We start from the raw sequence: 14,081 nt of genomic DNA, 5'->3' as shown, positions 1-14,081 counted from the left end.
AAGTCTGTGTTGTGGATTTAAGTCTTATAAAGTCGATATACAAAATGGGCCTGCAAAGAGTGATTTATACATCAGACAAATATCAGAACAACTCTGCATGAATTTGTTGAAGTTTTCTGTCCACCTGAACATATTATTTACTCTTTTTTAGCTCTGTTTTTGTCTCATCAAACTCCTTATACAAATCTTGCTCTTTAGCTGCTAAATGTTGCACTGTGTTCACCATCTGTCTGTCAGATATATGGTGCTGGGCAGAGAGTGGTCATTGGTTTTATCACAGCTCTTTCACTGTACGCTTGCTGCTGTTGAAAGTATATCAACAACTATAGAGCAGTTGGGGGCATTAAACCCTAAACAATGAGCTGAAAGATGCTATAATGCTCCTTTTTAAAATGATCTAAAATGCATAGTTATTGTGTGACACACAATCATTCATTAATTATTAATATAGGAATATCATTCTTTGCAGCTTTCGTGTGATTTTTTTTTTTTAATATCAAACTGTGTAAGACAACAATGAACCATCATATCCCTAAATAATACCTTTTAAATATAAATATAATTTAGCCCAATAACAATGCTATACATTACTAGATACATAGGATAGATGAGGAAAGTAAGTTGTTTTGTAAAGGGTATATCATTTTTCCCATAAACATAACATGTGTATATGTTTATATCTGCTAGGAATGGCCACCCTTCAAAGCAAGCTTGAAAATAACCTAGCAGGGTGAAATTAGTGTTAATAGGAGCCGTGCAAGGGGACGAGAGAACCAAGCATCCTTGTAGAAAAGGAAAAGATGCGGGGGCCCAGTATTGAGCTCTGTTGAACTCCTGTAACACAGCTGGGTTGTTCAGACATTTATCTTTAGACGTGGGTTAGCATAAAGATATTGTGTCCCTGATGGATTCATCAGCTTTCAATGTTTTCTGTATCCTTTGAAATCTTTATGGTTTCAAACAAAGATCTGCTGTTTTATTTTTCCACAAAATGTTAGTCATTTATTCATGTCTCGTTGTCTCTTTTTGTTAGGCATCAATCTATATTCAACCTCTTCTGGTGATCCATGGACATCAGTTATTACTCTGAACTTTTATATAAATTGTTTTATAGTTTATTGTTTTCACAACAGCAGACCTCGATGGCCAGATCAACATTGCAATTGTCTCTTATCTCATTGGTTTCATCTGGTTTAATAACAATTGTTATATCAAAAAGTTGAGATCTCAGAGTTGGGAAGTGCATATTTATTCCCATTAACATTCCTTAGCATGACTACATTTAGTTTATTTCTGGTAATTTTATATTTATGAGTTGTTTATTGCTTATTACAATTAACAATAATGTGATTGTGTGTTGATCTGAGGCCCTGATCTAATTTTGAGAAAACAGTGAGAGTTTAGAGAGGAGAATATAAGCACAGTGGAATGTGTGGCCCAATTACTGTTACCATTGCAAGGCAATCTGGGGTTTCAGTGGGAAAATATATGGTATAATCACCATACCACTTACATGTGAAAACACATAGTTGACATTCTCCTCCTGTCTAATTTACCCTCTCGACTCACAAATTACACTGACCTGAAAACCTTGATTAAAGTATAACGGTTGAAGAGAATATAGTCCTATAGACAACTGTTCCTTACATATCAGAAGGCATATTGGCTTGTATTTTACATTATTTTATACCTTATAGATGTTAACCCTTATTTTCCTCTCTCTCCATTCCCTCCTAGTGTTTCAGTGTAGTTGCTGCTTTGCTTTCACATCACACCACACAGTCGATGTGGGCACTACGCTAGATAAATCAATAGACTGAATTGAAAAGCCTGAAATGCCTTGCTGGAGACTGGGGGGGTTTTAGGCAGTCAGGGATGGAAATAAATCCTTCCAAGACACACACACAGATACAGTACACACAGATTGTTGTACCCCACTGGGAGTCTTTCTTAGTCTCTGGACTTTTAATGTTTTCTGACTCAGCTGGCAAGCACTGTAAGGCCATGAAGACAGGAAAACATCATCAGGATAGTCCAGATAACCAAAGTCACTTGTCCTTATCCACAACCTCCGGGAACCGCACTGCACAACGATGTTTGAGATTTTTAGATACCTGATTTAACATTTCAACAAATATTTTGAGTAGTTGTGGCCACCAACATTTGTGCTAACTCATTGAATCCCTTCTTCATTGACAGATAAAGCCTGTATGTCAGTGCTTCTCAAAGTGTGGTCCGCGGACCACTGGTGGTCCGTGACTGCCCCCTAGTGGTCCGTGAGTATATTGGTAACATTTCACATTTTAAATTAATTAATTATTTAAAGTTTTTCGCACTCTCGCGGTAATATCTCCGCAATGGAGCGAGCTTAAGTTTCACTTTCGATTGCATGATATAGCCCAGATACACCTTCATCACACATGTAGTCAGTTGTTTGTACCATTTTCAGGCGATTTGTAAAAAACGATGTGTTTTGGGATATTTGTGGAGTTAGGTGGTCCTCGAGTGTTTTTTTTATTGGTTAAGTGGTCCTTGGTATGAAAAAGTTTAAGAAACACTGCTGTATGTCAATTCCAAGTTGGAGTTGCTGAGTTACCAAACAGATCACAGCAGATTGGCCGCCTCTGAAATGTTCAAGGGTTTGACATACATGATGAGTTTTCTGACTGTGCTTTCTCTGTCTCTGTGTCCTCTGCCTCTCCAGAAACAGTTTGGCAGCCATGCACCTTCATCTGTCCAGCTCTGGGTCTCCTACAACCGCCAGCCAATGAAAGCAGCCCAGTTTATGACCCGACATCCAATCACAGTGAGTTTCTTTTACATCTAATGCTGCAGTCATTCAATTGATGAACAACTAATGAAAACTGGATCAACCGGCCAAATGAGGAACTAAAGATGAAGTATTTCTGGGTATCGAATCGGAATTGACACCAACTCCCATAATCCAACGCTACTTCAAAACACACCAAACTCTTTTGTTGTTTTGTAACGGCGCTAAAATGGATGTATAGAATTTTTTTTTTGCGTTTATCTGAAAACAACGTAAGAAGAAGTCCCTTTATTTTTCCCGTTGTTCATTGTTATTATACACAGTACACACACCTATACACAGGACCTATACATATGAAGTCTGAAAACATATATATATATATATATATACATACATATACAGTGGGGCAAAAAAGTATTTAGTCAGCCACCAATTGTGCAAGTTCTCCCACTTAAAAAGATGAGAGGCCTGTAATTTTCATCCTAGGTATACTTCAACTATGAGAGACAGAATGGGGGGAAAGAATCCAGGAAATCACATTGTAGGATTTTTAATGAATTAATTGGTAAATTTCTCGGTAAAATAAGTATTTGGTCACCTACAAACAAACAAGATTTCTGGCTCTCACAGACCTGTAACTTCTTCTTTAAGAGCCTCCTCTGTCCTCCACTCGTTAACTGTATTGATGGCACCTGTCCACAACCTCAAACAGTCACACTCCAAACTCCACTATGGCCAAGACCAAAGAGCAAATTTCTAGACCTGCACCAGGCTGGGAAGACTGAATCTGCAATAGGTAAGCAGCTTGGTGTGAAGAAATCAACTGTGGGAGCAATTATTAGAAAATGGAAGACATACAAGACCACTGATAATCTCCCTCGATCTGGGGCTCCACGCAAGATCTCACCCCGTGGGGTCAAAATGATCACAAGAACGGTGAGCAAAGATCCCAGAACCACACGGGGGGACCAAGTCAATGACCTGCAGAGAGCTGGGACCAAAGTAACAAAGGCTACCATCAGTAACACACTACGCCACCAGGGACTCAAATCCTGCAGTGCCAGACGTGTCCCCCTGCTTAAGCCAGTACATGTCCAGGCCCGTCTGAAGTTTGCTCGAGAGCATTTAGATCAGGGGTGCCCACACTTTTTTGGCTGGTGAGCTACTTTTGAAATGACCAGCTCACCGAGGTCTACCAACCAAAAATAAAATCCCAAATTACAAGGGTTGCTGAATAACACGTTTTATTTATACATGGGATAACTACAATAGGGCTGCAACAAACGACTCATTTGATAATCGATTAATGAAACGATTAATCGACTATTCGGACTATTACTGTATGCCTTGCACAGTTTCTCAAACGCTCTTATTTAGCCATCAACTTTTAGATTTAGCTTGAGGTTGTTTTAGGCATGTGGAAACTAACAATGAAGACAATAAAGATGAATACTTGATTCAAAAATACATATATTATTAAATTAACTTAACAAATTGTGAACAAAATTAACATTGCTTTTTATTTAAATTAAATAAATAATATTTCACATCAAAAGAAACAACAATGTTTTCACAAATCGTATTAAATAATCTGATGACAACTGTAAACAGAATAGCTGAAACTTTAACAAAATAAAGAGTAACTCTGTTACCTCTAATCATTAATACATGTTAATTGAGTTAACGTGTGTTGCTGCTAGCATACATAAGACCTGACGTGGAAAAGTTACTCGTGGATGGGGGGGGCTACAGAGCTATTAGAAAGACAGTCGAACCCGGTGCATTCCTCCGTCTGGATGTGGAGCACTTTTGCTAAATGTTTAGACAAATTGCTCGTGTTACTGCCCTTACATGCTAAACACTCTTGGCAACGAGTATTGTCCACCTCAAGACGGGTAACATTTAACCACACCTTGGAGCGTTTCTCTCCGCCATCCCCGCCGTGTGTTGCTGCATGTAGCAGCCGAGTGTGTGTAAACTGCCCCGCCCCCTCGAACACAGACTGGGGAGAGAGAGATCCCGTCTCGATTGGAAAGATCAAAAATGCACCGACCATAGACGCATTTGTTTGTCTTTTTGCATATTAGAAACGAGTTGGCGACACTAAGACTGCGAGATAATGTTTTTGTAGCAATAATACATGACCTTTCTCTTTCTCAACTCGCTACTCGGAGGGAAGACGTCGCTGTCATATGCCTTGTGAACACTCCGATAATGCCTCTCCACGTTACCTTTCTTTGGCAGAGCGACACTTGCTTTACAAATAAGGAAAATAACCTTTGAATGTGACATCACAACAAAATATTCTTCCTCCCATTCTGGGTGGAAGTAGTATGTTTTTAGCTTCTTGCTCGGTCCCGCACTCATTTTGTTGTTTGTCTCTTGTTAGTCTCTTTAACTTCATTTGAGTTTTCCCAGCACTTGACTGATTTTGTATCGCTTTGCATTCTGGGTTAACAGACTGGAAAGCGATAGGTCGCTTTTTCTGTCAATCAAGTAAACTCCTGAATTAAGTGGCAGGGAGGCCAAGGGAGGAGGGATCAAAACCTGTTTTGTCTATTTTAACGAAGCTGGATTTTTTTTTTATGAATGACTCGTGATCTACCAGCTTTGCCCCCGCGGTCGACGTACTGGGCACCTCTGATTTAGATGATCCAGAAGAGGATTGGGAGAATGTCATATGGTCAGATGAAACCAAAATAGAACTTTTTTGGTAAAAACTAGACGTGTTTGGAGAAGAAAGAATGCTGAGTTGCATCCAAAGAACACCATACCTACTGTGAAACATGGGGGTGGAAACATCATGCTTTGGGGCTGTTTTTCTGCAAAGGGACCAGGACGACTGATCCGTGTAAAGGAAAGAATGAATGGGGCCATGTATCGTGAGATTTTGAGTGACAACCTCCTTCCATCAGCAAGGGCATTGAAGATGAAACGTGGCTGGGTCTTTCAGCATGACAATGATCCCAAACACACCACCCGGGCAATGAAGGAGTGGCTTCGTAAGAAGCATTTCAAGGTCTTGGAGTGGCCGAGCCAGTCTCCAGATCTCAACCCCATAGAACATCTTTGGAGGGAGTTGAAAGTCCGTGTTGCCCAGCAACAGCCCCAAAACATCACTGATGTGAAAATGTGATTTTCTGGAATTTTTTTTCTTCTCATTCTGTCTCTCATAGAAAATGACAGGCCTCTCTCATCTTTTTAAGTGGGAGAACTTGCACAATTGGTGGCTGACTAAATACTTTTTTGCCCCACTGTATATTATTCTGAAATGAGCAAATGTGCTTAGTACTTTTACTTTCGGTACTTCAAGTATATTTTGATGCTAATTGTGTATGTCCTTTATTGAGTTGAGTAAACTTCTACTTGTAACAGAGTATTCTTATCTCTGCTATCTCTGAGTTCACCTGATTGTCAAGATAGTGGTCCCCAAAGTTTGTATGAATTTGCCAATGGGATAATTCTCGAGCCAGTGTCAAACGCTCCTCCTAACTCCTGTCTGTTTTATCACTCTCTGCAGTAGTTGTAATAAGCAAGCTAAATATGAACACTGTGGCAACCATTTACAAAATAAATGCACACAAAGGAGATCTTTATTCTGATAGAGGAACCACTTACACTACATCACTATGTATACAGCTGCATTTTTGTTTCTGAAATCTTTTCACATTGTTTCCAGTCATATTGCATCCTCAGTCTAAAGATGCCCCCCCTCTTCTTGTCCTAACAGGAGTACTACATAGCAGATGCGTCAGAGGACCAAGTGTTTGTGTGTGTGAATCACCTGAACAACGTCACACACCTCTACATCTCGGACACACAGGGCCTGTCCTTCTCTCTGTCTCTGGAGAATGTTCTTTACTATAGTCCTGAGGGCTCTGGCAGCAACACACTGATCAGGTATTGCGCACGCACGCACACACACACACACACACACACACACACACACACACACACACACACACACACACACACACACACACACACACACACACACACACACACACACACCACACACACACACACACCCACACACAACACACACACACACACACACACACACACACACTAGTTTAAAGGGGCCCTGTTTCGCTCATTTTCAGGTTCATATTTGTATTTTGTGCCTCTTCTGTGACTCTTTTCACCCTGTCCGAAACCAGTCTGTTCTGATTAGTTAGCTGGCAGGCTCTGTTTTGATTGGCCAACTGCTCCGAGATGTCCCAACCCTTAGCCTATCATGTACAATGTGTTGGAGTGCTAGCCAATAGAAGCCTGAGTGTTACATAGTGACGTCACAATGTCACTAAAGTAAACAAAGGAGTCCAATGGAGGCGTTTCAGAGTGTGTGGTAGAGAAAATGTTAGCAGACCATTTACATTTGCACAAAAACCTATAACACACATTAGAAAAGGAAAAACCACAATAGGACCTCTAAGACACATTAAAGCTTCATTCAAATGATAAAAGCCTTGCGGTGAAAACAGCCTGTTCATTTTTCTTTCTATGGTTACCTTCCTTGCTAGCTTGTGCGCTACATACAGCTGTTATCTGATTGAGCAGTGCTGGGTGACAACGTAGAGCATTGAGATGCTGCGATCAACGCTTCCGCCTAGTGTATTGGCAACGATCTCTCCACAGGAATTAAATGTCAATGCTGAGCTTTTTCCGCTCATGTCACAAATATAGGCCACTAAAGAAAAGTCTAACCCCTAGATTCCACCGGGTCCGTCTGCGGCGCGTTACGGCCGCGCCGCGGCGTCCGCAAGGATCACGGCCACTCTAGTCAATGGGTGCTATTCCACCAGATGCGCCGCATTACGGCTCAGAAGCGTCCCAGAAACGTCTCGCCGCTGGGCTACACTGAAAATAGGATTGAAGTCTATTTTTCGACCCGACGCAGCCGTAAGGTAATGTCGGGCAGGCAGGAAGTGGAACGTTCAGAGCATATATAGCATATATATATATATATACACTAGGGGTGTAATGGTTCACAAACATTTCGGTTCGGTACGTACCTCGGTTTTTAGGTCACGGTTCGGTTCGGTACGTTTTCGGTACAGCAGAAAAATTATCACAAAACATAACATTTTTTTTTTTTATTATTATTAAACTGTGAATAATGTATTCACTCAAATAAATACAAAATATAATAAAATAAACATTAAGGTGCAGCATTTCGATGAACTTAAATAATCTGTATTTGAACTTTACTGTACTAGTACTCACAAAACATAAACTATTAGTTTTGGGTTTTTAATTATTATTAAACTGTGATTATTCACTCAAATAAATACAAAATATAATAAAATGAACATTAAGGTGCATCTTTTCGATTAACTGAAATAATCTGTATTTGAACTGTACTGTACTAGTACCTAAGCAGCCAGTTTGACATTATGACTTGCTTGTCATTGTATTTTCATGTTTTTTTAAAGAAAGATGAACTTGTCCACATTGCTTGCCGAAAGGGCAGATCAGCTGGCACTAACAATGTCTCCTGCTGTGGAGAACACCGTCGCGCTAGGGACAGAGGTAGTAGCAGATACAGCCAGGTAGCGCTTTGCTAACATGGCAACATAAGGATATTTGGCGTTTGTAACAGTGGCGGAGCCAGGACATTTTCAGTGGGGTGGCCAGGATGGAGGATGGATCATTTTGGGGTGGCATTGAAATCACTATTATATGAACATATCAATACATCTCACTAGAAAATAAGTGGTTATTTAAGGCACCTAAAACACACCTCTACATTATTTGGGATTAAGTGGTGAAATACATCAAATAACATTCAGTATATCTAACTATTTTTTTCGTATTCCCGCACGTATCAACGAAGCTTACATTATACAAATGTAATGCAATCAGTGTTGGGCAACTTACTTTAAAAAAGTAACTAGTAATAGTTATAGTTACTGCTCTCAAAAAAGTAACCAGTTACCTTATTAGTTACTAAATTATAAAAGTAACTAGTAACAAGTTACTTTACTTTAAAAATAATAACAATAAAAATACAAGTTTTTGTGTTGTTCTGTGGCACAGTAAGAGAAAAGACAACTCCCCATCATTGTAGCAATTATCATTATGAAATGTAGTGGAACAATAAAACACAAAAGATATGTGCTGTGCAGCGCTGCTGCTGCTCTCGCTGATACTTGCATCTGCCATTGTGTGTGCGTGTGCTGGTGGTGGGCGTGGGCGTTGCCGTGTCTGTGTTTACTGTGTTAGCAAGTGTTTGTGAGTCTGTGTATTTTCCCCATAAGGCAAGACCCGCCCAACTCTGTCTCTGATTGGCTTACCCTGAAATGTTACCCCGCTAACCAATCATCACTCCTCTCTGGTCACTTTCACTTTTCCATGGTAGGCTACTGTGAGAGGACATCGCTGTATTCGCCTGTAAATTACATCCGCAGGGAGATTCGGTTCAGTTCCATCACATAATGTAACGCAGTAACGCACCCATTTAAATCACAGTAACTATAACGGCGTTACTGAATGGGAATAGGTAACTAGTAACGTTATTAGTTACCGCAAAAAGTAGTTGCGTTACAGTAACGCGTTAGTTTGTAACGCGTTAGTCCCAACACTGAATGCAATACACATACTGTTTAGGTGATCAGCAGCCCTATGAGCTCATTCTCTCAGTGTATCATCAGGAATACAGAGACACACACACATCATTTAAATAAGAGTTTTTAAATTAAATGATAGGTTAAGAATAAACATCTTAAAGTAAATAACAATAAACAATAGCCCTTAACCCGGTAAGGCCCCCAGTAAATGTTTTTGTTTTTTTAAAAGACTACATTTACATAGTCAAAAGGTCCTTTTGTTCAGCCTCACAATGCTATTGGGTAGTAAATGTGTTATAGGTCCTGCCCTCTGGCCATACACGCCAGGAATTGTGGGCCCCGTGAAAATATATCACATTGGGCCCCACCACCAGGCCCAGGCCACGCCAACCAAGCACAATTGCTGTACCCACACCTCCAGAACCCAACCGGCTCATTTTTTACATTACATGTCACTTGTTAGACGCTTTTATCGAAAGCGACTAACATACTCAATACTGTGGACAATCCCACAAGAGCAATTTTTGGGTGAAGTGTCCCAGGGACACAATGACATGCTGACTGCAGTGGGGTTTGAACCTGCTGTGACCCCCTGATCCCAACACTAAGGCTCTATCCACTGCGCCACATGCCTCATTTATGCTTTAGATAACTCTGTACAGGCTTGCATCTATCTTGTAGTCCAATACTAACTGCACAATATTTACTGACACTGAGCTGTGAAAATATAACACTTATGGGGGGACAGGGCTGCTGAGCCTAGAGATGGATCTGTTGGTCCTGGCACCAGGGGGAGGGACAACTGATTTAGTATGAATAGCTGCTAAAAATGTACCTGCATTTACTAAATGTCAGCTGAAAAAGGAGTGACATTAAAAACCTGTATAGATATTAACAGTACTTAATGTCAGCAAAAAAACATAACAATTATTATTTACAATACATACTGTCACCCTTTAGTCCCTCTCTCTTGTCTTTCTCTCCTTTCTTTTCTCTTTTGAAAGCCTGACTTTGTGAGTCGTTGAGACATGCTACACACGTAAGTACTAGCATCCCTGCTCCTAACATGCTCTCACTCTGCTAGAAAGTGCAGGCGGTGCTGCACCGCGTTTGGAGGCAGGACCAAACCATTACATGTAAATAGAAGGGGGTGTACAGAGGCTTTGGATGATTAACTTTTTAACTAAGTTAAATGAATTGTAAGTTTAGTGAGTACATTATCAATATAACGTCCTATTAATGTTAATTCTTGATGAATGATGAAAGGTTGCTTACATTTACTTACATGTTCTAAAATAGTTTGGACCCCCGTGGTGAGGGTGTTTGGGGTGGCCAATAGGGTGGCCAGGATTCAGCTGGGGTGTGGCCGTGGCCACTCCCAGCCACCCCCCAGCTCTGCCACTGGTTTGTAATAGCTTTGGCTCGGTCTGAACTTTTTGCGAGTGGTGGAGGCTTAAATGCTAGTTGGAGTTGGGTTTGCACTTCAGTCTCTTGGTACCGGTGATATTCACGTTCGGGTGATACCTTTTCAAATGAGTGTACAAGTTTGATGTATTGCCAGCCGCGTAACCAATTTTAGTTGAACAATGCCGACAAACAGCTTTGGTTCGGTCCACCTGTCTTTGTCCGTCATCCTTGTACGTAACTGCGAAACCAAAATGTTCCCAAACCGGAGACTTCAATGATGCTGGAGGATTTTCAGCTCAACTTTATCTGCGTTCGCCATTTCGACAGTTCCTCAAATTACTGACTACATTTGAAAGCATCCCTGTGACCAGCTCTCATAGTATGCCTCTCGTCCAATGAAATGATTTGCTCGCTCTTTGACGCGTTGAACACAATGTGAGCAAATTACTCTGAATGCTGCGACGCAGCACCTGAGATTACTTCCAAGAAGTTGTTCACGTTCTCAATTTTGTACGTTTAACGTTATATTCGTTCGGTACACTTCGGTACACACGTGTACCAATTATTCGGTACGGGTATGTGTACCGTTACACCCTTAATATACACACACACAAACTAATTTTGCAAACCCTATCCCTCCGTAGTCTTTCAAGTAGGAGGAGAAATGCCAGCGTTCTCCTCCGGTTTACAGGCACTGTGTAAATTATATATATAGAATAATTCTGATGATGAATGCATTTTTTTTACCACTAACATACAGCAACACATCTTTGATTCATGTCGTTTATAACTGGGATATTACAAACAAAGTAGCCTGTCCAGGAAATATGCCCAAATCAACAAAAACTGCGAGCCGGCAGGCAAGACGCTCCACTTCTGAAATGCTTCTGAAACGCGCCCGGTAGGGTATGACGCCGGCAGAGGCCGGACCAAAACCGCGGCGCAGCCGTAACACGCCGCAGTGGAATCTAGGGGTAACCCCCAGTTTCCACCGGGTCCGTCTGTGTCGCATTACGGCTGCGCCGTGGCGTTCGCAAACATCGCGGCCACTCTAGTCAATGGGTGCTATTCCACCACACGCGGCGCGTTACGGCTCAGAAGCGTCCCAGAAGCGTCTTGGCGCAGGGCTCCGCTAAAATTAGGATGAATCCTATTTTTTACGCGACGCAGCCGTAAAGTAATGTCGGGCAGGGAGGAAGTGGAACGTTCAGAGCATATATAGCATATTTAAATATATATATATATTTTCACACACACAAACTAATGCTCCGCTTCTGAAATGCTTCTGAAACGCGCCCGGTTGGTTATAACGCTAGAGGAGGTTGGACCAAAACCGCGGCGCAGCCGTAACGCGGCGCAGACTGACCGGTGGAAACTAGGGATAACAAGTGCAATAAATATGAGGCTGATGGATGCAATAAACCTGTTGGTCTGGTTTGAAGACAAAAGTAAAGTGAGAACAAAGCACACATAGAAGAAAAACCTTTGTCAGGGACACTTTATCAGCCAACTTCTTGTCCATAGCTATTTTCCCCAGCTCTCTTTGATCCTGAATTATTCCCAGGCCAGATGTGATATATAATCCTCCTAATCTCCTGGGTCTGCCCACAGCTGCTGGCTTCACAGGGTGGCATCAGAAGTATGGTCTCCCTTTCAAGGCAAAGAGCAGCAGATTTACACCAAGCTCTTTCTGGTTGTCTGAGCAAGGGTAGGGCCGATTTATCAACAGTGCGCAGATTGATTTTACGAGGGCAACCCAAGTTGGACACAAGGGCTGTCAGAAGCAATCCCAAAGCAATTATTTTCATTGGCTTGGAAAGTTTTAATTACATATTGCGGCTGAACAGCACACACCTGAGAGAGAGAGATCTTTTTTTTAAAAAGCACGCGATAGTCACCCTTAAATCAAGGTCACATGTCATGGCCATTTCCACTGATCATAATTCCATTGTTGAGGTCTACTAGAATAGATTTATACTGTGCAATTTTCCAAACTCACATTGGTTTCGCATACAGCATCTCTGTAAAGTATGTGTATTCACTCTCTCCACTAAACGGCTCGTTGCAGCTCTTGCCCCCCCCTCCCTGTGAGCCCAGTGTGCTCCGATTGGTCGGGACCAGTCGGGACGTTGTGAATCTCGCTAAGCTCCGTGGAGGTGTGATTTCCTTGTTTAGCGATACACAGCCAAACTCACCCTGAGCACACACAAAGTCACAGCCGAAGTAAAAACAATAGGTGTGGCTTGATATTGAGTAAGAAAAAGGTTGATAAACACTGTGGGAATGGGTCTGCAGAGAGAATTTCGCCACGATCCCAACTGTCTGTTATCAGCCTGCAGCCAGGGAGAAGAAATCAGCAGAGCTGCCTGCACTGAGTGTGTGAGGAAGTCCGTGGATTGGTCAATTTGGACCAATCAGCGGGGGCTTAACGTAACGGCTCCGCGGACGTAACGTAACGGCTCCACGGATTGGTCCATTTCGTTCCGGGGACGACATGACATCATGATGTACCCGGAAGAATCAAATGGTCAGTGACGTATCTCCAACGAGGCGTTTTGGGGAGGTATTTTCTGTTTTAGAGTTTTACTCCCTACATGGTGTACTTTGAGGGTTTTGACTCTGCAGACCGTTTACATGCATAAAAACCTTCATAACACACAAGGGGACGGGCAATAACCGGAAAAGCATGACATGTCACCTTTAAATCATTGGCGCAATATTGGTATAAGGAATTTGGTCAAAGACATCTCAATATTAAAATGTCTCCATGTCGCACAGCAATATCTGGGAGGCTTCCAGTTCCTTGTTTCTCAATATGGTTTAGGGAACTAGTCTGTGGGAACCATATTGAGAGCTTTTGAATCAACACGCATAGCTTTCATTAAAAAGTATATAGCAGGGGTGTCAAACTCAAGGCCCGGGGGCCAAATCTGGCCCGTGACTTCATTTTATGTGGCCCCACAAGAGCTTGCAAAGAATATTATATGTTTATTATACGGTTACATGATGATTTACAGAAGCACGTTGCCCATAAACTACATGTCCCACAAATTAGACTTTTTTTCTCAGAATTTGACTTTTTTTCTTAGAAATATGCCTTTTTTCTTAGAATTTGACTCCTTCTTTTTTAAATGTTACTTTTTTTGTAAATGTGACTTCCTTTTAAAAAAAATGTCACTTCTGTTTTTTGATTGTGACTTGTTTTCCAGAATTTGGCTTTTCTTTTTAAATCATTTTGTGACATGCACACTGAAGAGACTTGCAATTATTTGCCCCATACTTCTGCTTTCAGACATAGTTAATTATGAAGTAATTACCCTATCCAATAATAATCC

At 41.4% G+C, this 14,081-nt stretch overlaps 1 protein-coding gene across 1 annotated transcript in view; it reads left to right on the top strand.

The window, feature by feature from the left end:
• The window catches only part of LOC117456902 (sortilin-related receptor-like), a 146,572-nt gene that overhangs the window by 54,068 nt on the left and 78,423 nt on the right, over positions 1–14,081 (top strand). The window contains 2 exon segments of the mRNA XM_034096765.1: positions 2,705–2,806; positions 6,501–6,670. Coding sequence (XP_033952656.1) covers positions 2,705–2,806; positions 6,501–6,670 — 272 coding nt within the window.

Source organism: Pseudochaenichthys georgianus, chromosome 13 (assembly GCF_902827115.2).
Source record: "Pseudochaenichthys georgianus chromosome 13, fPseGeo1.2, whole genome shotgun sequence".
NCBI classification, from domain to species: domain Eukaryota; kingdom Metazoa; phylum Chordata; class Actinopteri; order Perciformes; family Channichthyidae; genus Pseudochaenichthys; species Pseudochaenichthys georgianus.
The sequence above is the reverse complement of the archived record's forward strand: the minus strand, read 5'-3'. Positions and strand labels throughout refer to the sequence as shown.